Source organism: Nyctereutes procyonoides, unplaced genomic scaffold, assembly GCF_905146905.1.
Source record: "Nyctereutes procyonoides isolate TBG_1078 unplaced genomic scaffold, NYPRO_anot_genome, whole genome shotgun sequence".
NCBI classification, from domain to species: domain Eukaryota; kingdom Metazoa; phylum Chordata; class Mammalia; order Carnivora; family Canidae; genus Nyctereutes; species Nyctereutes procyonoides.
In genome coordinates, this window is record NW_026575160.1 from 7635608 (window position 1) to 7660885 (window position 25278).

General features: G+C 38.4%; 1 protein-coding gene across 1 annotated transcript; it reads right to left on the bottom strand.

The window, feature by feature from the left end:
• Positions 1-377: 377 nt before the first annotated feature.
• On the bottom strand, positions 378-22401 carry POLR1F (RNA polymerase I subunit F). The gene is made up of 4 exons (XM_055314865.1): positions 22132-22401; positions 7325-7466; positions 3582-3790; positions 378-2246 (listed from the first exon to the last, which is right to left on the bottom strand). Exons 1-4 carry the CDS (start codon positions 22371-22373, stop codon positions 1826-1828), a joined length of 1014 nt encoding a protein of 337 aa, XP_055170840.1. The 5' UTR covers positions 22374-22401; the 3' UTR covers positions 378-1825.
• Between the last annotated feature and the right edge of the window lie 2877 nt (positions 22402-25278).

Genomic DNA, 25278 nt, shown 5'->3' on the forward strand with positions numbered 1-25278 from the left:
CTGTTATTGTTGAGTTTTTACTATGAACGGATTTGTCAAATCATTTTTTTCTGCATCTATTGAGATCAAATGGTTTTTAGCTTTTCTCAATGTGATAGAGCATGTGACTGACTTATAAATATTGAACCATACTTGCAATCACCAGAGTTAATCCCTTGATCCTGGTGAGTGGTTTTAAGAGACTGTTGAATACTGTTTGCTAATATTTTGTGGAGGATTATCCGGATACCAAAATCATATAAAGATACTACCAAAAAAAAAAAAAAATCCCACAAACAAAAAACTACAGGCCAGTATCTAAATGCAGAAATCTAACAAGATATTAGTGAGCTTCAGATATCATTTTAATCCTTTAGCCAAAAAAAATGACCACAAAATAAGCTAAAGTTAAATTTTATTTAACACACTATCAAAAATAGAATTTCACCAATATACAAAATTGAGATATTTTACATTCTTTGTACATCTTCAAAATCTTGTATTTTATACTAATAGCACATGTCAATTTGCATTAGCCATATTTTAAGGGCTCAATACCCACATTAAATTGTAGGAAAAGAAATATTGGCCTGTATCTTTCTATTATCTGGTATTACTAAGTCACTTGAGAATAAACGTGTGAATGTCTGCTCCTCCCCAAATTCTGAATTCTATAATTACAGATTTGGATCAGGATATGCTACTAGCAGGATGTAAATATTAACAAAATTAAAGTTATACATCTCTGATACAAGAAAAATGGCAATAAAATAGTTGCCACATGAAGTTCATTTCAACCATTCATCCATTTATAGAGATTAACACAGAATAAGTGTTATTAGTAACACTGCATAGTCAATAACAGTGAATAGTCTTTTAGTACTTACCAGAATTACTCATTTTCTGTATTTCCTTATGTGTACACATCTGTTTCTCTTATGCCATTCCATAAGAGAACGAACTACATCTTCCTAGTCTGCCATTATATGTCTTTTCCTTAGAGGTATTACACACAGTGATGCATAGGTACTCTTACATCAATGAACATGGCCATGCATTGATAATCAGCCTGAACCAGCTTGCCATTACTCAATGTTTTCTAGTAGTTAAGAAAGACATAGTCCATATATTCTCAGTGAAATTTTCTCTTACACAGTTTTTAGTATTTAACCTAATTATTATAGAGTTGAGAAATTCCCCCACTAGGGACAAATGGTATTTATCATGTCTTAATTAGACTGTGCTCCTCCAAACACAGCAAAAGCAGACAAGTACAAGAGAAGAGCCTTCTCTACCAACCTCTTAGGGAAAAAAAGAGAACATGCATTTGGAAGGAAAGAATAGTGAACAATGTTTCCTACTACAGACAATAGTGGCATGGAACTCCTTTGGCAAAACCTTCTAAGTTGAACCACAGAAACACTGTAATAGCCAACAAAATCTAAAAATCACAGGTTATATTATGACTACAGGGCAAACCTATTTAAAAAACAAACTGAAGCTCAAACTCATTCTTCAATGATATGAATAATACTATAATACAAAGTCCTTTTGCCAGTCTTCAGAGTATAGAAATAATTTTATTTAGAATGTAAAAACGGGAAAAATGCAAGACTTGAGAGAGCAGCTCTTTTTTATTTTGTATACAATAAAATGGCAGTTTAATAATATTGGTATTTCCCACAGTAATCGTCACTTTAATAACTTAAGCACCAAAAACTTCTAATCGAATCTTTCCTGTTTTGTAGACTACTGGAATACACAAACATCTCCTACCATTTTGACATTTATTCATCTGTTGTATCTTAATTTTTAAAAAACAATATTTAAAATGCACTAAAGAAAATTACTTTCCCCTTTTCTTTTTAGGTGAATGTTCCAAAAGTGGGGTAAATTCAGCTTCCTCACTGTATTTTCTTTTCTTTTTTTTCTTTTTATGGTCACTCTGGTAACCACTGGAGTCACTGCCTTGGAAAACAGGTTCCTGGTCCTGATCTTGCTGCTGCAGCTGCTGCTGCTGCTGCTGCTTCTTCTTCTTCTTCTTCTTCGGCTCATCCTTCCATAGGCCATTCATATTATCAATCTGCAGGTCTATCTCTTTCTTCATTGTGGCATCTGTAACATCAGCTAGCTCTCTGTTATCACTCTCCACTTCATAGGACTCTGGGTCTTTCTTCTTCTTTTTCTTCTTGAGAGGTTTTTCAATAATTTCTTCAGTGCTAGTTTCTGTTCTTTCTTCAGGAACTGCAGAGCACTTGGTTTGTAAACTAAATTGACAGTTGAAAAAATTTACAGAGCAATAAACAAAAAGAATAAAATGAGAAAGACTATCCCAATTTTTTTCTAAAAAATGACAGCAGTACAAGATACAGAAGTATGGCATAAATTTGAAGTATTCTATCCTGTTATCCCTCACCCATTAAAATGTCTGGGAAAGGTTAAAATTTTTCCAAAGTACTTCTTCCACACTGTTTTCACACAAAAAAAATGACATAAATTTTATCAAAATGTAGCTTCTAAATTTTGGTTTGGTTCAGAAAAAATTGGTGACAATAAACATCACAATACCCAGGCTTATTAGCTAAACAACTGATGAGTGATAAAATATATACTTCCACTATCTATGAAATTAATGGAGTTTCCTTCTACTCTCACAATCCTTGTTTCATTTTTTTCCCTTACCCTTGCTTGAAGCAATAATACCTTCAAAGCTATGAGTTAACACTAAAATAAAAATAGTTATCAGTGGAACTCTGGAACTGCAAAGTCCTATACAGTAATAATATCTACATATAAATAAGTAATTTCAGCAAGATAACTTCGATATCACAGATGCTGCACATGTTTCTATCATTGCAGAAAGTTCTACTGCACAACTGCTCTAAAACTGTAACCCATACTCTTGTTAATTATCAAGGTAAAATCTAAAAAAGGAATTAACACCAGCAGTATTCCCAAAGCTTTTTTCTTTCCCCTACACTCCATTAAACTTGGCTCCCATGGAAACAAACTCAAGATGAGAGTAATTATTCTAAGAATTCAATATCAAAAAATACAGAACTTACCTACCTGGCATAATGACAATAGTCAAATTTGTGTTTCAACTGTGAAAATGCTAAAAATTAACTAGAAAAGTTAAATTTAGTTAAAAATTAACTAGAAAATATTCATAAGACTGAGTTTTAGTAAAATACAGAACAGTTAGCTAGATGTGTAGAGATTTAGAATATTCAATGCATTGTCTTAACACTTTATTTTTTTTTAAATTTTTTTTATTTATGATAGTCACAGAGAGAGAGAGAGAGAGAGGCAGAGACACAGGCAGAGGGAGAAGTAGGCTCCATGCACCGGGAGCCCGACATGGGATTCGATCCCGGGTCTCCAGGATCGCGCCCTGGGCCAAAGGCAGGCGCCAAACCTCTGTGCCACCCAGGGATCCCGTCTTAACACTTTAGATTCCTATTTGCACTGACTTTATGGTTAGGAAGCATGAATACCCTAATAATTTTTTTTTTTTTTTAAAGAGGGACTTATGTTCTCTAAATTGAAAATTAAACAAATGACTAAGTATCAAAATTAAAATAATGTGATTAGGAACTGACCTAGTGATATTCAACTTTCCCCGAATGCAGAATACTCCAGCAGCATCTGAGTCCAAACGAAATACTTCAAATTCTAGTTCATCACCTACATTTATCTCCAGGATCTGCCACTGTTCAGGAGACATCTGCTCAGGTTTAGGAATGGAGGCATTGAAACACCCATGTACTAAACAGCCAATGTGGCTAGATGACACTTTATTAACTATACCCTGGGAAGAAAGAGGAAAAAAAAAAAGTGTAACATCAAGAAATCCAGAGTTAAAAGGTAAATAAAACTTTATAAGCTTCAAGTTGATCTTCAAAGAGAAAACACCAAAATATGGTATAATATGACATGGAAAAAATTTTTTGATTAAAACTTACATATTATACTAAACCATCATTTTAAAACACTGTAGAGATTTGAGAAAAGTTCAACTTTACTAAGTAATTGCATATCAATTGCCTAACTGGATAAACAACTACTCTTCTCACCCCCCCAATAAAAACAACTCCTTTGCTCCTACTACAGGATTCTCTGGTGAGTAAGTAGAGTATAACCATAATGAAACCAAGCAGAAAATACTCTTTGACATAACCTAAATGTGAAAAGACTTTAAGGCAGGAAGCCTATGCTCTCTATAATAACTAGGAACCACAATATAGTTCTATAAACAGTCTGAATTTCAAAACTTAGAGTACATTCTTTAACAATTAACTTTAGCATGATGTAAGCACTTATTAAAAGACAGCTTAGCCTTCATATGTAGATCTTGAGCATGGCTATTTTGACTGAATCACAAAATATTTTGGGAAGCTTTAAAAAGTATGTGCTATATGATTTTAAACTTAAAATATGAAAGTTTCAAAAAAAAAAAAAGCCTTAGTTTTCTTTTCTTCCCCTAGGAATCAATGTATATAATGTATATAAATTAACATCTGAAATGTTTAAGTCATTTATTTTAAATTTTAAACAAAACTGTATACATGTTAGTGTTGCAACTCCTTATACACAAAAAACTCATTGGCTGTCATTATTAGGAGTCTGGTGTTCCCAATGGTACATTCTGGGTGGTATGGACAAACTGTACTGCATCTATACAATGAGTACTATTCAGTAATAAAAAAATAACTCTCAAGCCATGAAAAGACATGGAGGAATTCTAAATGCATACTGCTAAGTGAAAGAAGGCAAGCTGAAAGGCTACATACAATATGATTCCAACTATATGACATTCTGGAGAGGGTAAACCATAGAGACCAGACAGTAAAAAAGATCAATAGTTGCCAGGTTTCACGAGGATGGAAGGAAGGTGAGGGGTGAATATGTAAAATAGAGAATTCTGAGAGCAGTACCCAATTATTCTACAGGATACAGTAAAGGGAACACAGGACACAGGTCATTATGTTGTACTTACATTCCCTGGGTTTTAGAATGTACAACAGGAAAAACTAATTCTAAACCCTGAAAATAATAATGTATCAATATCAGCTTAAGAACTGTAACAAATGTTATCACACTAATGTAAGATGTCAACAATAGGAGCAACTGTGTTTGTGTATGCTGGGGTGGAGAAGTGAAGAGAGGTATTATTTTCCACTCATTTTTTCTGTAAATCTAAAACTGCTATAAAACAATAAAGCTTATCAATTAAGGAAATAATAGGAAAACGAACATCTTTTCAATACAGGGTTCTAGAACTACTGAATAACCATATGAATAAGAAAATATATCTCAAGGACCTACTTCTTATTACACACAAAGATTAAAGACTTATCATAGATCTAAATGACAAAGCTAAAACTAAAAAATTCTATAAGCTTATAAAAAGTATCTTCACAATCCAGCAGTAGGCAAGTTTCTTACGTAGGATCCAAAAAGCAACAACCAAAAAAATAAGACAAACTGATCATCAATATTAAAAACTTCTGTTTATGGAATGATACCATTAAAAAGAGACAAGTTTACTGACTGGAGTAAAATATTAACAAATGATCTGAAAAGGATCTGTAGGAAGGCTGCAAACAGTACTATACTTCAATAATACAAAAACCCAATTAAAAAGGAGTAAAGCACTTAAATAGGCCCCTTACTGAAACACATGAAAAAGAGCTCAAGAGAAATGCAAATTAAAACCGTGATGGGAAACTCGTATATGCCCATCAGTAAACTTAAAAGAGTGACAAAACCAAATGATGGCAAGGATGCAAAGCAACTTATAGTGCTGAATGGGAAATTTGCCTGTTTTTCATAAAGTTAAACACATCTACTCTGTGACCTAGCATTCTACTTCTAGTTTTTACCTAAGAGAAATGAAAATGTACATTCACAGCTTTATTCATAATAGCTCCATAATGGAAACAGCCCAAATGTCTATCGATGAAGACAGGCAATTAAATTATACATTCATGCAACTGAATACCATGAACAACAAAAAGAAACCATTACAACAAACAGCATGCATGAAATGCAAAACAAACAAACATGTTGAGCAAAAGAGGTCAGATTTTCAAACACTGTGTAATGAAAAATTCCATTAACATGAAATTTTAGAATAAACAAAACTACTTTCACAATAAATGTAATCAGAACAGTGGTTGTATTCTGGAATGGAGAGAGGACTGACCAGGAAAGGGCATAAGCATCTTTCTGAAATAGAACAGAATACATGCTCTCACCAGAATTTATTGAACTGTACACTATGATCTGTGCATTCTGTTGTATTTAAATTAGATCTCATTTTATTGTATGTAAATTATACTTCATATTAAAAAAAAACTGAACACACTGTCCAAATGTATTTGAAGATTGGATCTTATTGTAGGGAATAGAGTAAAAGGATTGATTTCTTTTTTCATTTCATATTTTCTGTATAGTGTGGTACTTCCATTTATACATTTACAGTAACTTATACAAAAATTCCTACACTTAACTGTTACCAGCTTTAAGTACAAATCTACTGCCAACTTTAGAAGTATAGAGGCTGGTTGTAGGATCCCAGCTGGTCATGCCCAGGATGCTCTACCAGTTTAACTTGATTCTGAAAAGCTTTTTTAAATTATTAATGCCTTACAGATTTGACAGTAAAATTTTACCTGTGTTTTTTATTAGCAATAAAGGGTTAGTTAACAGTTCTTAAATGATTACGCAATTCCTACATAATTTTTTGTTAAAGGAAAAAATAGACACGTGTATATATATTCTTATGTGTATATATATATCAATGTATACATGCAGAACTGGTAGAAGAGAGGCTAGTGCAGAACATATGAGGATATACTTCAGCTTCTTTTGAAAAACTACAAGACCTATCCCACAGGGCCTTTATCATATGGCACGTTATGGGTGCTCTAACCTCATTCTTCATTCACTTTCATTACCTGCCTGGTCCTGCAACCATTTGAATTTTCAACTCCTATTTGATATAAAGGATTCGAACAGGGTAGTAGTATGAAGGAATTATTGTGTATAACTGAGAAATTATGAAATAATTTTTTTTTTCTTACTGCCTAAGATCATTCTGGTGCTATCCAAAGAAAAGAATAAATTCTATGAGACACATCTGCATACACATGTGAGTTTGAGAAGAATGGAATTTAAAAATTTACCAAGATTAAATGGATAGTAATTTTTTTTCTTTTAAAAATAATTTTCAGGAAACCACAACAGCAATCCATTTGCTTCCCAAATCTCTTAAGATTTTCCAAATTACATAATTATACAATTAGAGAAAGCATAAAAAAGTGTATGTATAAATACATACCATAAGCTTTTTCCCCGGTTCAGGACAGAAAATAACAAAATCTGCTTCGATGTTAAGATGAATGTGTCCTTGATCATCATAAATATCTCCCAGTTCACCCACTACTTTGATGTTATCATATGCAATGGGGACACCTGAAAGGCTATTAGAAAAGAAAAAAAATTTATTTTTATCTTCTTTTAAACTAGGCCATAATTATTAAATATTCAGAGTCCAAAAATTATATGACTCTTAAATATACTCACGCATGCCAAAACACAATAGCATATGATTAATCCATAATAACTTGAGTAATTTAATTTCACCAAAAGGTTCCAATATATTGACTAAATAAAAAAATGATTGTTCAAGACAGGTACCCAGAAACAAAATGTCCAATTATTCATGAGCAGTAGGTTGACCTATTAGAATTCTAGTCATGCTAGAATGTGGGGGGGGGGGGGAGACTTGAATGAAAAATGTCTCTGAGTATAACCAAATCAAGACAAATTTTGGTATTATCTACCATTACTGAATTTCTGTACTGGATGGCCTAAAGTAAGAGAATTACTAGAATCATAGGTCAAGCCCCTGAATATTAAAGCCAATGACTTAGAGAAAAATCCTCAAACTGTATGTAACAAATAGTAATGTTAATAAATGAAATATATAGTTATAATTATTAAGAACCCATTTTGCCAAAAAAAAAAAAAAAAGAACCCATTTTGTCACTTTAGTCTACATAGGGGACAGGATTAGGGGGTAACTACTATTTGAAAATGTCATTTCCAAGTACTTAACAAATTTTAATTACTAAGGAGGCAGACCTGGTGGCTTCACTACCACACCTACTACATGATCAAGAAAACATCCTAGACTCAGCAAGGCAAGGATGAAATCACTCCTCCTCCACTCTTAGAAGATTCCATGGCACAGCATCATCACTGAACTTAATCTCTTTTTATTAACTATCTGCAAATATGTTTGCATTCCACACACTACTAGAGTAGTGGCCCTTGAGAGCCCAGAACATTTTTGTTGAACTCTACTAAATTTCTAAAACTATTCACATGGCATAAGAGAAAGAATTTATCCCTAATAGCTGCTGCTTAAATAAAACAGCCAGGAGCCACTGGAAAGGAACTTTAATAACTATCAAATCAAAAAGACCAAAAACTCAAGAGATTTATTCCAGAAAGCATTTTTTTGAACTGTTAGTGTCTGTTTGTGTTTTCCCAAGCAGGAACTACACCATCACAGAAAATCCAGAAGTCTACATGACCTCTGAGGGAACAAACTGATTTATAAATAGATGGACACAGAATCTAATTCTACTGTATACACACACACTTTATATATGTGTGTGTATATCACACACACACACACACACACACACACACACACATACATATATCAGTGTACAGGCATGTTTCCACGGTTTCAATATACATTAAAATTTCCAGGAATGTAGTAGCAAATTCAAGAGTAGTAGGGAATTTTACTGAGAACTGCTCATCACTTCAGAAAAGCATTTCACCGATGGAGATAATGTATGTCTTCTCTAAGTTGTCAACTCAAAACCCCTGCATCAATCCACCCTTATATAATGGAGACATTCACAATTCTTGTGTCAGTGCAGAAGTCATCAAACTACTTCAACTCTTCCTAGGTAGTCATGATTAAGCATTATCACATTGAAATATAATTTATTGTATTGTGTAGGAGCACTTACGAATTCTTTTTTCAATTATGTAGGTAAGTTATGTTACCTTTAAGTTTCAATTCACAGTAAAGATGTACTTTCGTGATAGTAAAGATAGTATTGCAAAATATTTACTCTAAGAGATGTATTGGGTTCTGTAGGGTTCAAAATTGATAATTAGGGAATGTGACCATAGAGCCTAAACCCAAAAGGATTTGTGTAAATCCATCAAACCTTTGAGAAACCCTTCACTAGACATCTCAATTTTTTTTCTAAATAAAATACCAAAAATATTGATTACTACACATAAATTTATCTACTTTTGTCTTATTAAAGAGAAATTAAAGATAAATTTAGATCTGTTCATAAACATGTTTTATGCTTACTGAAAGATCATACCATAGAGGAGGACAGACCTTGGGAGGAAAGAACACTGGGCGCAGAGAGGGAAGAGAAGACCTAGCCCCCAGTACCCCGGGTTGGGGGACTGCAGTTAAAAGACAAATCCCCGTAACATTTGGCTTTGAAAAACAGAGGGCTTCTCCAGTTTTGTTAACAATCAACAGGGCTTAACACCAAGAACTTTAAAAATCAGCAGGTCCAATACATTAAGAGGCAAGAGGGAGATAGAAAACTTGACTCCCTGCCCTTAAAGAAACTGCACAACAGCCCTGCTTGAGATACAGCACAGAAGCAGCAGATCGAAAAATGCCTGGGGTATACAGGAAGGAGATTTATTTAATAATCTCAGAGCATGTACTGGAGATGCAGGGAACTTTGGGAGATTTCACCAAGAACAAAAGACCTGGTGGGTGCTATTTCCCTCCCCAGCACCAGCCCCCAGACTGACTACATAGATAGCTGCAGGGTCCAGCACAATCATCTCCACCTATCCACCTAGCTTGCCGAAAGCATGCCCCAGCCACATACTTAATGTGGACCCACCCCCTTCAACTGTCTACAGGAGTATTCCCAGGCTGCTTCAGCTCCCTTCTCACGGGAGACCAGTGTATAAAAGACCTTGCTGGCACCATGTGCAGGACACCCAGCTTCTCTGTTCTCCTGAAGATCTTGGCTGAAGCCCATCCAAAGTAGTGCCGCACGCCTTGCGCCTTATGCGTGTAGCCCCCACAGGGGCCAGCAGCACTCCAAAGTGACACTTGCTCCTGAGAGAGGAAAAATACCAACAGCACACACCAGTCCAGATGCAGCACCCTGCCCCCAATTAGTGGACTGGGATTAGAAATCTGGTCTAACTGCAGACTCAGCCCACCAATAAAAGTTTCTCAGGTGACCACAGAGGGAAAGCACCCTTGAGTTTGGTGCTACCATGGCTCTGGCAAAAGACTGCTCTCGCTCATTTCAAGCCCATGGTGGACCAAGATTGGTCCACTAACAACACAAGGACCAAACCCTGCCCACACAGGCAAAAAGAGCCACTGCAGATGACTGGACTGAAGGGAAACATGGCTCAGCCACAAAAGCAGTACACATGCAACACACATAAGAGACACCCCTGCAGTGCCAGGTTCTGATGAACAGGAGACACTGCAATGCAGGCAGGGAATTACAAGAGCTCTTGTTCATACAGGCATTACTTTCCAGATCAGAGGACTTTCTTAATACATAGAAACAGATGCAGAATTAAAAAATGAGAAGGGATGAAAGAACAGTATAAATTCACAGGAAGAGTGCTAAACGAAATAGGATAAGTAATATGCCTGATAGAGAAATTAATGATCATAAAGATGATCACTGGATTTGAGAAGAGTGGAGGACATCAGTGAGATCTTCAACAAAGAGACAGAAAACATAAAAAAGAAACACTTAGATACGAAGAACTCAATAGATGAAATTAAAAAATACACTAGAGAAAATAAATAACAGCTCAAGGATGCAGAAGAATCAATCAGTGACCTAGAGGAAAGAATAATGGAAAGCAATCAAGATGAACAGGAGAGAGAAATGAATAACAAAAAAAAAAAAAATGAAAAGAGATTAAAGGAACTCAGGACACTATCAAATATAATAACATTTGTATTATAAGGTTACCAGAAGGAAGAGACAAAAGGGAGCAGAAAATGTATTTGAAGAAATAAGAGTCGAAAAATTCCTGAGTCTGGAGAAGGAAACAGACATCCAGATCCCCTAATAAAAGCAACCTGAAGATGTCCACACTAAGAAACACGTTAATTAAAATGGCAAAAAAAAAAGGGGGGGGGAGGTTATAAAGAATTTTAAAAGCAGCAAGAAAAAAGAAAACAGTTTCATAAAGGAGACTCAATAAGACTATCAGTGGATTTTTCAGCAAGAATACTGCAGGTCAAAAGGGAGTAGCCTGATATATTCAAAGAAAAAAGCCAGTAACTAGGATACTCTATCCATCAAGGTCATCGTTCAGAATAGGAGAGCTAAAGGGTTTCTCAAACAAAAGTTAAAGGATCTCATCACCACTAAACATAATAACAAACATAAACGAAGTAATCAATAATAATACAATAATAGTAGAGGACTTTAATACCCCACCATCATCAATGGATAAATTATCCAAACAGAAAATCAACAAGAAAACAGTGTCTCTGAATGACACATTGGAACAGATGGATCTAACAGATATATACAGAACATACCATCCTAAACAGGAAATACACATTCTTTTCAAGTGCACACAGGATATCTTCTCCAAGACAGATCATATGTTACCCTACAAAGCAAGTCTCAACAAATTAAAAAAGACTGAAGTCATACTATGCATCTTTTCCAAATTTAATGCTAACAAAGTAGAAATCAACCACGAGAAAGAATCTTAAAAACCACAATTACATGAAGTAACATGATACTAAACTGTGAATGTGTCAGCCAAAAAATCAAGAGGAAATAAAGAATTACATGAAGACAAATGAAAATACAGCAGTCCAAAATGTTTTTTGAGATGCAATATAAGCTATTCTAAGAAGGAACGTTAAAACACTACAGGCCTACCTCAAGAAATGAGAAGAATTTCAAACTAACCTTACAAACCCAAAGGAGCTAGAAAAAGAAAACCCAAAACAAGTAGCAGGAAGAAATAATCAAGATTAGAGCAGAAATAAAAGAGAAACTAAAAAACAATAGAACAGATCAATGAAACCAGGACCTGATTCACTGAAAGGATTAACAAAATTGATAAACTGATCAAAAGAGAAAGAGAAAATAAACAAAATCAGAATTGAAAGAGAAAGCAATAATCAACATCAAAGAAATACAAAAAGCATTTTAAGACATTAAAAACTATATACCAACAAATTGGATGGACATCCTAGAAGAACTGGTTACTTTCTAGAAACCTATCACCGCCCAAAACTAAATAAGAAATAGAAAATTTGAACAGACTGATTGCCAACAATGAAATTGAATGAATAACCTTAAAACTCCCAACAAACAACAGTCCAGGACTAAGTGACTTCACAGGTAAATTTAAAGACCAAACATCTAAAGATTTAACACTTATTATTCTCAAAATATTCTAAAAAAAAGTAGAAAAGAAAGAAAGCTTCCAAATTCAGAGACCAGCATTATCCTGATACCAAAACCATATGAAGACACCACACACACACACACACACACACACACACACACAAGACTACAGGCCAATATTTCTGATGCCTGTAGATGCAAAATTTCTCAACAAAATATTAGCTAGCTGAATCCATTAATACATTAAAAATATTCACCATGATTAAGAGGGATTTATTTCTGTAAACCGAGGTTCAATATTTGAACTTGATTGATTGATTTCAAATCAATCAATGTAATATACCACATCAAAAAAGAAAATAAAAACACTATCATTGGGGCAGCCCGGGTAGCTCAGCGGTTTAGCACCACCTTCGTCTCAGGGTCTGATCCTGGAGACCTGGGATCGAGTCCTACATCGGGCTCCCTGCATGGAGCCTGCTTCTTACTCTGCCTGTGTCTCTGCCTCTTTCTCTGTCTCTCATGAATGAATAAATAAAATCTTAAGGGAAAAAAAAAAAGTATCATTTTAGGGCACCTGGGTGGCTCAGTTGGTTAGGCATCTGCATTGGCTCAGGTCATTATCTCAGGGTCCTGGGATCATGCCCAAAGTCAGGCTCTCTGCAGAGCGGGAGTCTGCTTTTTCCTCTCCCTCTGTCCCTCCCTCCTGCTCATGTGCACCCACATGTGTGCATGCGCTCCCACCCTCCCTCTCCAAAGATAAGGAAAATCTTTTTTAAAAACCCTATCATTTCAAATATTGTAGAAAAGGCATTTAACAAAGTGCTATATCCATTCATGGCAGAAACCCTCAACAAAGTAGGTTAGAGGGAATATACCTCAACATAGTAAGAGGCCTTAGATGAAAAACCCACAGCTAACATCATACTGAATAGTGAAAAACTAAGAACTTTTCCTCTAAGATCAGGAATAAGACAAAGATGTCCATTCTCACCACTTTTATTCAACAGAGTACTGGAAGTGCTAGCCATAGCAATCATAAAAATGAAAAGAACTAAAAAGCATCCAAATTGCTAAGGAAGAAGCAAAAATTTCACTAATTATACAGGACATGATACTATACATAGAAAATCTGAAAAGACTCCACCAAAAACTACTAGAACTGATCAATCAATTCAGTAAAGTCACAGAATACAAAATCAACATACAGATATCTGTTGCATGTCTATACACGAATAATGTATACCATTACAGAAATTAAAAAAACAATTCCAGTTATAATTGCACCAAAAATAGTAAAATACCCAGGAATAAACTTAACCAAGGATGTGAAATACCTGTACTCCAAAGACTATAAAACACTGATTTAAAACTAAAGACAGGGTGCCTGGTAGCACAGTTGGTTAAGGCATCCAAGTCTTGATTTCAGTTCAGGTTGTGATCTCAGGGTCATGAGGTCAAGCCCCATAATGGGCTCTGTGCTCAGCATGGAGTCTGCTTGGGATTCTCTCCCTCTTTCCCTCTGGCCCCCACTACCATCTCTCTCTAAAAAAAGAAACTGAAGACAAAGTAAACAAATGGAAAGATAGCCCATGCTAATGAATTGGAAGAACCAGTATTATTAAAATGTGCATACTATCCAAAGCAATCTATAAATTTAATACAATCTCTATCAAAATCTCAACAAAACTTTCCTCAGAACTAGAACAAATAATACCAAAATTTCTACAGAACCACAAAAGATCCTGAATAGCCAAAACAATAGTAGTGTATCCAAATTACACTACAAGGCTGTAATAATCAACAGCATTGTAGTGGCACAAAAATAGACACATAAGATCAATGGAATGGAACAGCTCAGAAACAAGCCATTATTATAGCTCAATCTTCAACAAAGGAGACAAGAATATCCAATGGGAAAAAGACAGTCTCTTCAACGAATGGTGATGGGAAAACTGGACCACTACATGTGAAACAATGAAAATGGACCACTTTCTTACCATACACAAAAATAAACTCAAAATGGATTGAAGACCTACATGTGAGACTTGAAACCATAAAAATCCTAGAAGAAGGCAAAGGCAGTCATTTCTCTGACATCACCTCTAGCAACATTTTTCTAGATGTCTCCTGAGGCAAGAGAAACAAAAGCAAAATAAACTACTAAGACTACATCAAAATCAAAAGCTTCTGAATAACAAAGGAAAAAACTAAAAGATAACCTACTGAATGGGAGAAGATACTTGCAATGGACCTATCTGACAAAGAATTCATACCCAAAATATATAAAGAATTTAGGTAAGTCAGCACCAAAAAACCCCCAATAATCCAATTAAAAATGGGGAAAAGGCATTAACAGACATTTTTCCAAAGAAGTGATATCGATTGCCAAGACACATGAAAAGATGCTTACCATCACTCATCATCAGGGAAATGCAAATCAAAACCACAATGGAGTATCACCTCACACCTGTCACAAAGGTCAAAATAAAAAATACAAGAAACAAGTGTTGGCAAACGTGAAGAAAAATGAACCCTTGTGCATTTTTGTTGGAAATCAAACTGTTGGAAAGCCACTGTGGAGAATAGCATGGAGGTTCTTCAAAAAATTAAAAATAGAATTACCATATGATCTAGTAATTCACTACTGGGTGAATACAAATACAAAATACTCAAATACAAAACCATTAATTAAAAAAGATATATGCATCCCTATGTTTACTGTAGAATTAACAATAGCCAAATTATGCAAGTAGCCTGAGTGTCCAAACAACAGATGAACTGATAAAGAAGTGGTACATATAGGGACGCCTGGGTGGCTTAGCGGTTTGGTGCCTGCCTTCTGCCCAGGGCGTGATACTGGAGTGCTGGTGTCAAGTCCTACGTTGGACTCCCTGAAGTGAGCCTGCTTCTCCCTCTGCCTATGTCTCTGCCTCTGTCTCTCGTGAATAAATAAAATCTTTAAAAATAAATAAATAAAAAGTGGTAAACATATATATATATATATATATATATATATATATATATATATACACACAATGGAACATTACTCAGCCATAAAAAAGAATGAAATCTTGCCATTTGCAAAAACATGGATAGATGGAGAGGGTATAATGCTAGTGAAAAAAGTCACTTGGAGAAAGACAAATAGTGGAATTTAGTCAGATATGGAATTTAGGAAACACAAATAAACAGAGAAAAAAAGAGACAAGCCAAGAAACAGACTCTTAACTATAGAGAACAAAGTGATGGTTACTAGAGGGGACATGGATGAGACAGGTGAAGGAGATCAAGAGTGCACTTATTATGATGTGTGTTGAGTAATATATAGAATTGTCAAATCACCGTATTGTACATCTGAGACTAATATTGCTTACTACTTAGTTTTCACTAGAAGGTAAAGTTTCCTTTTTTTTTTTTTAAGATTTTATTTATTTATTCATGATAGTTACACAGAGAGAGAGAGAGGCAAAGACACAGGCAGAGGGAGAAGCAGGCTCCATGCAGGGAGCCCGACATGGGATTCGATCCCGGGTCTCCAGGATCGCGCCCTGGGCCAAAGGCAGGCGCCAAACCACTGCGCCACCTAGGGATCCCCGAAAGTAAAGTTTCTAAGCATTAAGAATTCTAACAAATGTTATTTAGACTATTGGAGGGGCACTCAGGTGGCTCAGTCAAGTGTCCACTCTTGATTTTGGCTCAGGTTGTGATCTCAGGGTCAAGGGATCAAACCCCACAATGGCTCTGTGCTCAGCATGGAGTCCTGCTTGGTATTATTCTCTCTCTCCCTCACCCTCTGCACCTTCTTCCTGTGAGCATGCGTTCTCATGCTCTCTCAAAAAGTAAAATAAATAACATCTTTAAAGAGACTACTGGAAATGAGGGAAGCAACTGTGGATGCAAGGAAAATAAGGTATGTGATATGTTATAGGTAATAAAGTATAAGAAATGGCAATATATTTTTGTTTGGGTAAAACAAAGTAATTTGTCCTAAAATGAGGCTTATTTAAAGAGAGAAAACATGAAAAAAATCTTAATGTTAAAAAAAAATTGCAGAAAGTCTGTGAAAAAGGAGTATTTACAAAAGAATATGCAGTCAGAAGGAAGATTGGAATTAATGAGTTTTAAAAGTACACTGGTTTAAGACTGGAGTTTCATTTTTCACTCTGTTGAAATGACAGGGTTTTCCTAGAATATTGGTCTGCTTTTGATAGAAAAATACAAAAGGTTTTTCCTTTAACTGCCCAGAAAAAAACAAAGTTTGCTATCAGGGCTTTAATTACTTCATAAATCTAAATCTTCTTAATATCAAAAGAGCTAAGTTTTGGTATCAACTATGTAACCTTCTGTACTTGCCTTTAGAATTTCTACTGCCATCTAGGTTAAATTTTTTTTTTTTTATTATTTACTTATGATAGTCACAGAGAGAGAGAGAGAGGCAGAGACACAGGCAGAGGGAGAAGCAGGCTCCATGCACCGGGAGCCCGATGTGGGATTCAATCCCGGGTCTCCAGGATGGCGCCCCGGGCCAAAGGCAGGCGCCAAACCACTGCGCCACCCAGGGATCCCTGCCATCTAGGTTAAATAAGTAATTAAGTGCTGTAATGATCTGTGGTCTTTTTTAGGCATTGCTTTAGGATTTATTAGAGACAGCGTGCACACAGAGTGCATGAGGAGGGAGAGGAGCAGAGGGAGAGGCAGACTCCCCACTGAGCAGGGAGCCCCTTGTAGGGCTCAATCCCAGGACCCTAGGATCAACACTGAAGGTAGACACTTAACCCACTGAGCCACTTAGGCGCCCCTAGGTATGAGCTTTAAAACCGGGTATTTAAAAAAATAAAAATAAATAAATAAATAAATAAATAAATAAATACATACATACATACATACATACCTGGTATTTTTAACAAATTTACAAAAATTCAAATTCTAAGTAAAGTCTTTTTAACTAGTAAGGCTTATTGATTTGGTATGCTAAATTACATGGGAAGCACTGTGAGATAGGTGATGATAAATCTTTTTAGGTTATATTGCATGGGTGAATACTATGAAATTCCTAAAAGTTCAGTATCCTGGTATAACATCATTATTTGTAATTCTAATTATTGAAGTACTATCACAGAAATAACCAGATTTCCTTGTCAACTGCACTATAATGAAATCTCATATGATCTTTAACTGTGGCCTTTAAGTCTTTTGTCACAGTTATTGTTCTAATGCTCTTACAAATATGTTTCATCTTCAAGGAGAATCACAGGGAAGACTTGACAACCACAGGTTTCTGATACCTTTTAGATCATAAAACTAAGCCAAATAAAAATTTCTGGGAATAATGGGAAAACTGTATTCAAACTAAAAAAAGAATTAGAAAAAAAAAAAAAAAGAATCAGTAACAGAAGACTGAATTAACTGAGGATGATTACAGTTTTTATGATTCTTGTTTGAAACATTACTGGTTCTCTAATGTTTGCTCTTCAGGATTTAAGAAAACATTTATCTTTTTTTCCCTGCCTGATCCCTCCAGAATTCAAGAAGTGATCTGAGTATTTTTACCTTCATGGCAATTATAGTTACTTGCAAAAATTCACTAAGAATCCCTTCTTGTAATAGGTCACCATTAGGAAAATTAGTTCAATTACTAAGGCTTTGACTGGAATGTCGTATTTGAGAAAGACAAGCATAGAGACTCAGATATAGCCAGTTTTAAGGAACTAAGATTGACTCTATGGAGCCAATGAAGCCCCCCTGGAATAAGTGGCACAGCTGGTACCTTGCTTACAGGGTTCCCAAGAGCCTTACCACGTAAGCAAGGAAGGTTGCTTTCTGACAGGATCAAGAACCTCAGGATATTTGAGGTACCCCAAGAAGTGAGGAAATAATCAGATCTTTGGGTACTGAAAGAAAGTCTGATGGCAAGTATTTGGCTTGGCTTTTAGCCTTGAATGGCTATTAAAAGCTCAATGTGAAATTCTTTATGCAATGTTCCAGCAAAACAGAGCTGAAAGAACATATGTGGCCAGTTGTACTTACATAATTATTTAGGCCGAATTTGTTAAAAAATGGACTTGTTTTACAAACAAATTAGTCTTGACTATTGCTGATGGAAATGAGGGGGATTTTGCAAAGAAAAAAATCATATTTCAGTAACATATCTTTACGGGTGTTAGATTCTAGTTCTAATTGTCCTCAAATGTTTTTTGTTTACCTATAACACTGGGTCAGAGTCTGAATTCTTCTGGTTTCCTTGAATATCTGGATTTCTATTGGACTAGTTATACACTATAGGTGGACTTTGAAAACCCATCTGGCAGGACCACCTCCTGAAATGATACAACTGTTTAACTGAACTGACATGATTTTACCTCATTATGAAAAGTGGCATAAGATGCTAAGACTACACATTACGGTTCCAAAAAAATGCCTCTATGAAGGATGGGGGCTCAACCTCGTATTAAGGGGATATCTGCAACTGGATGCAAGGCAGTTTCATTCCTCAATCCTGATTTATGCCCCCCTTTTCATCAGGAAGTAGCTGGAAACATTCCTGTCACTCAGAACGGGGAATGATGAAAAGCCACAGTGGCACGGAGACCAAACACCTACTGTGTCGTTGCCAAATGATTTGCCTTGTCTACTGCTGTCAAACATTGTCTTATTGCCCCAGCCTTGCATTGCTGATGTCCTTCCTTCTTGCCTCAGGAAGCTCTCCCCGTTGTGGGCCACCACTTATGCTGAAATTCACAATTGCTTTGATAGCTTTTGCTGGTGCCTTCACTTATGACTCACCTCTTGACCGTCACTAAGGAACTACTAAGTATTTTCTTTGGTCTTATACGAATCTTAACCTCATGTTTCTGTTTACATTACTGCCATGACATAGGCATGCAACCCAGTTCCCAATATCTGACTCTAGGGTCATCAGAGAAGAATGGCATGTAAACACTGTAGGAGCCATCAATGTATATGAATGCTGACAATACTGACCCCATGTTTGGCCCTCCAGCTTGTTCATGTCCGGGTGATGACCTCCCTCAGGGCCACAGGTTTCAGGCCCCTTGGAGTTAACATATGCCCTGACCAGAATACAAGAAGTTGTCCTGATCTTCCCTAAAGTTGTTTAGATAACTACTATAGGTAACACACTTTCCTCCCCCTCTTCTGGAGCACACGTGGCACCACAAAGTCTGTTAAGTGTTAGACCTCTGACCTAACCAAAATGCCCTCTGCACACCCCTTTGTACTCTATAAATGTGAACTATGGTCCAAACTTTGTGGAGAATAGCTGTGCAGCTGCAGGATAATCACATGTCCAGTCCCCTATGTCAGTAAATTACCCAGAATCGAAGGATGTGTAAAATGTATGGAGTCACCTACTTCATTTTCAAATCTCAAAGTGCCTTCTCAGTTTGGGGGATACTTTATTGTCCCTCCTCCACTTCCCAACACTCAATTTTCCTCATTTCTCAAACAAAGTGAAACAAGTCTTCCTGATTCCTCCTGATGGCGCCAAAGTCTGGAAATCTACCTATACACGACAAATGATTGGCATTACAGTTCAAGGTTTCGTCCCTAACTAGAAATGTATAGTTCAATGTGTGCTGCTTTATTTGCCCTGAGTAAGTCCGAGTCTTTATCACACTGGGGTACCCCACTACCCAGGGTGGTACTGGGGGTGGGGGAGGGGAGGGTGTGGTGGGCAGTCCTCATTAGTTCAGAGCGCAACCTGCTCCATAAGGCCACACTGTCCCGTTCCATTAGATATTATTGTTCAATGGGTTCCTTACATCTCTAGGGTAATGGCTCGGACTTGGGATACTTCAGGTGGCTTCCTCCTAGCCTGTCAAGTGGAAGCACTGATTGGTTCCAGAAAGTAGTAAGTATATCAAACAATGTCTCTTCCCAGATTTTATGACCACTTTTATATCCTTAATAACTCTCAATTCCATACTCTCTAGTCATTTTCTCTTGGACAGTTGTAACCATCTCTTAATTGGTCTCCATGTCTACAGCCTCACTCTCCTTAAGCCATCAGCTAATGCTATCAAGCGTGGTTTCTTCTTCAACTGTGTATCTGATCATCTCCCAGAGATCAGATATGCACTACTCTCTCCAGAGTGCACCAAATTTCAGAGCTGGAGGGCACTGGGAGGATGAAGCGCCAAGCCTGCTTAAGCAATGAGGGAAAAAAAAAAAAAAAAACCCTAGTAGATAGGAAAGAGCAAAATGTACATCCTGAGTGATCCCCCACGCTGCCTCTGCTCTCTTCAACTGCACACAATTTCTTTCCTCTAACATAAATCTTACTCCAATTATATAGTACTTACAATTCTCTGACCAAAGCAGTCTATTTTTATCTACTATCCGCTTACGTCACACTTTTTATGCCTTGAATACTACCATCTCAGAGGTCCTAATATCAAATTCACTACTCTTTCTCTTAATATAACTTTAGACCTCTGTCAAATTTTAACATTTCATTCGATTTATCTGACATTTATATCTTTACTAGAGCTTACAGTTTCTTGAAACAGGGATCTTGTTTTTTCTTTGTTTTTAAATCCCAAGTCCCTAGTACATAAAACAGCCACCACACCAGTGTGCTGGTGCTTGGAATGAGCCGTACATCCTAGACTTGCTTGCTTCTTAACCTGTTCAGGATCCCTGGAGAAAGGGAACACTTTGGATACTTTGACCGAGAACACGGACAGCAAATTTCCCGGAGGGGTGGGGGTGGGGGTGGGGGGGAGGATGTCATCAAATTTCTGAAGTGCAGTAAGGAGTCCCTAGGAATTCCACTTGTCCCGGCTCCGGAACCTTTGCTTTTGAGGCAAAGCAGCCCTATCGCAATATTAAAGTACACATGCCCCCTTCCTTCGACCCTCCGTTCTTGTAACTCCGTTTCTTCTGAACACATTAAACGAACCACAAAGTTTTTTCACCCTCAAGCCCAACAGACTGCCCAGTTAGATTAATTAAACTGCTCTTAAAAACAAAACAAAGGGGGGGATCCCTGGGTGGCGCAGCGGTTTGGCGCCCGCCTTCAGCCCAGGGCGGGATCCTGGAGACCCGGGATCGAGTCCCGCGTCGGGCTCCCTGCGTGGAGCCTGCTTCTCCCTCTGCCTCTCTATCATGAATAAATAAATTAAAAAAAAAAAAAAAGTAAAACAGTACTCTTCTCGTCCCTGATGAGGTCCCAAACAAGAGAACCCAGCAGAAGTACCCGAGCAAAATAAACAACAGAATCTCTCGGGCAGCCCGTGTGGCTCAGCGGTTTAGCGCCGCCCGCAGCCCGGGGCGTGACCCTGGAGACCCGGGATCGAGCCCCACGTCGGGCTCCCCGCTTGGAGCCTGCTTCTCCCTCTGCGTCTGTGTGTGTGTGTGGGGGGGGGGGTACCCGGGCCTGCCGTGTTTCTAGGCCCCTGGTCTATTCTTCCCCCTGAACGCCACAGAACAAGCTTCTCTACCCGTCCCCCGGCACAGTTCACGCCGCCTTTGCGTCTCCCTTCCTGCCTATTACGTGGACCGTGCAGATCCCGACTAGGCAGGTTCCGGCCTTCCGGGCCCGAAGAAGAGTCCCGAGGGCGTCCAGGCCGATCCTTCCCACTCACCCCTCTCTTGCTACCCCCGCCCGAGCGCCGGCGCACGCGGGAAGGGCCTAAGGGGCCGGTACCTTTCGGAATAGCGCAGCAGCTCCGCGTCCAGCTGTTCCCGGATACCGGTGCGTTTCCGGTTAAGGTAGCGCGGCGAAAGTGCGACGTGTCTTCGGTGCGGCCCCGCCACCAGGCAGGAGTAACGGCTACTCACCAGCGCACAAGCCGCGGCGTAGGTCGGAAGCTCTAGGCAAGGCAACACGCCGGCCGGCCCCTCGGAGGCCGCCTTAGGCGGCGGAGACTCGCAGCAACCCGCAGCCATGCGCTTCGTCAAGCTTTCCCGCGGCGCCCACGGCTGACGCACGCACTGCCGCCTATCTCCGGGCGCCCGGCTTCTACGTCATCCACCGGCTGGCCCGCCCCTAGGAAATTGCTCTCCTTGAGTTGCATTACGCGCTTGTGACCAGCAGAGGGCAGCCACTTTCCCGCCTGCGGGACGGCCGCAGGAGCTGAGAGCCCGGAGCGTGCTACAGGACCGGCCACCACCTCCTCTCTCCCCTCGGGGCGGCCAGACCTTTAGGTCCGCTAACGTCCTTTTTTTTTAAGATTTTATTTATTTACTCATTCATGAGAGACACAGGCAGATGGAGAAGCAGGCTCCATGCAGGGAGCCCGACGCGGGACTCGATCCCAGGTCTCCAGGATCACGCCCTGGGCCAAACGCAGGCGCCAAACCGCTGAGCCACCCAGGGATCCCCCTAACGTCCTTTTTGGATTTAATATGTAGACTTAATAGGGGTTCGCACCTTGATAGTTTCCAGTAATAACGTGGTTTGGTAAATTTTGCCAGCGTGGACAATACAAATAATAAACTTTAAAATTTTAGGGCATGTATTTTCTGCAGGGAATCCAATCCTAAAATGCAGCCCAGATGCCTCAACTGCGAGACATCAACCCATCATCAACCCATCATCTCTCTCTCCCGTCTGGATTCTCTGCTCAGCCTGTAACAACTAACTCAAGAGATCCTACCACTTTCCAAATGGCTCAGCTCAGCTGGTCCCCTCAGAGCCTCTCTTGTACCCTCAAATATCGAGTCGGCCCCACGGCTTGTGGGGTCCACGGCGGAAACGTCGGTCTACTGGGGATACTTCTGTCTGCCCTCACTTCCCAAACCGCAGAAGTGCCTGTGGAAGCTTAGCCCTGATGGTCAACAGGACCCTCGGGAGCCCCTTCTCCCAAACACAAATAGAACCATGACTTGTTCCCATGGGCGCCCCAGTTTTCTCAGGGTAACACAGACTCCTTAATAGGGCTAAGTAACTTACAAGACCATATAGGGATCTGCTGCCAGCCCCGGAGTCCCATTTATCACAATCCCCACTTTACCTTTTCTGCTAGCCACCACCCGAGTTCACTGATTCCCTTTCACCTTGCTCCCTCTCTTTTCCATCACTTTCTGCTCCCTGGGAAAATAGTTAACTTCTCTCATAGGAGAACACGACTCATGTGTCAAATTTTAGATTTGGCATTCTCTTCTTTTGCAGTTTACTACCACCCCCCTCCACATCCGCGCCCCCATCTAATCCAAGATGGGGGATTAATTAGTCTCCCCCATTTTGGTGAATTACCACCATCAAGCCCTTGTTTTTATGTTAATTTTATATCATTTGCCTATTTGTCTCCCTGTTCCTTCTTAGACTCCAAGCTCACTAAGGCAGGGAGCAGGATAACTGTCTTTTTCACCACTGCAACACCCTATGATTCAAAACAAAACAGCCAATGCATGGGAATTGAATGAATGAATGAATGAATGAATGAATGAATGAAATAACAGGCTATAAAAAGCTCAAAGTCTAATGGGGAAATAGAATCTAAACATAAACACACAACAGGATTACACTGCATAAATGCCAAGAGAAATGCATACCAGTTAGTGAGGTAACTTCTAACACACCTCCACCTCCCCAAGGTATTGCAAGAAAGTCTCTAAGCCTCTCCCAACTTGTTTTCTGCCTGTTATAATAACGTACCTACTCTGCTCAATGGGAAGAAAGTTCAAATAAGATAAGTGAAAAACATTTTCTCTAGTAGTCTTTGATTTCAAATTCAGCATAAGATGATAATGAGATGAAACTGCTCCCAAAGTCCAGTGATAAATGTGAGCCCATGAGTAGGAAATGTAACAGCCTTTACCTGGATTTGATTGCAAAGTCCTGCAACAGTCCTATGCAGGACCCCTTTGTTTAGTGTTCTCAGCTTTGGCTAAATATCAAAATCACCTGAAGAGCTTTAAAATCTTATGCTTTAAAAAAATTTAAAAAAAAAAAAAAAAAGGGATCCCTGGGTGGCGCAGCGGTTTGGCGCCTGCCTTTGGCCCAGGGCGCGATCCTGGGGACCCAGGATCGAATCCCATGTCGGGCTCCCGGTGCATGGAGCCTGCTTCTCCCTCTGCCTATGTCTCTGCCTCTCTCTCTCTGTGACTGTCATAAGTAAGTAAAAAAAAAAAAATTTTAAAAAAAAAAAAAATAAAATCTTATGCTTTAACAGCGTCTCCAGACCACTTAATCAAAACTTCTCCCTGCAGTCAAGGTGCATGTAGATTGTCTGCAGGTGAATTGAATGAAAACAATTTGTCCAGAGCAATTTAGTCAAAACAAGCTGGACATCAGGACAATTTAGTCACAATGAACTTACCTGAAATCAACTACACCAGAAATTATTTTTCACAAATTTTAAATATGGGATAGTTTTATGACCCTTTGTGTGCTCATAAGAGATTTGCTTGTTTGATTTTGAAAATTGTTTTCTACTTTTTTAGTTTTTTAAAGTTCTGGCTTGATTGTTAGCTGTTACCCATGATCTGCATGATTTGGAAGCGTGAAAAGGTGATTTAGCCTACATGTAAATGTTCACTGCTATGGAGTTACTTTACCAAATTAACCTGTTTCACCTATTACCCAGAGAAGAAGAAAAGAAGTACAGTGAGATTCCTCCCACCTATCTCCCACCGCACACAAATTCACAAAGTTTACTTGATCAAGGGCCTGTAGTTGAACCATACCATTTTCTTTTTGCCTAAAATTTGATCAAAGTGGCACAGGAAGTCAGGCATTGGTGATCGGTGTCTCACAAAAAAACCCTGTCAAGTCAAAGTAAAGCATGTGCTAAGAAAACCTCTTTTCTACAAGGAGAAGAGAGAAGTTTGGACGTGACTTAGTCTGCAT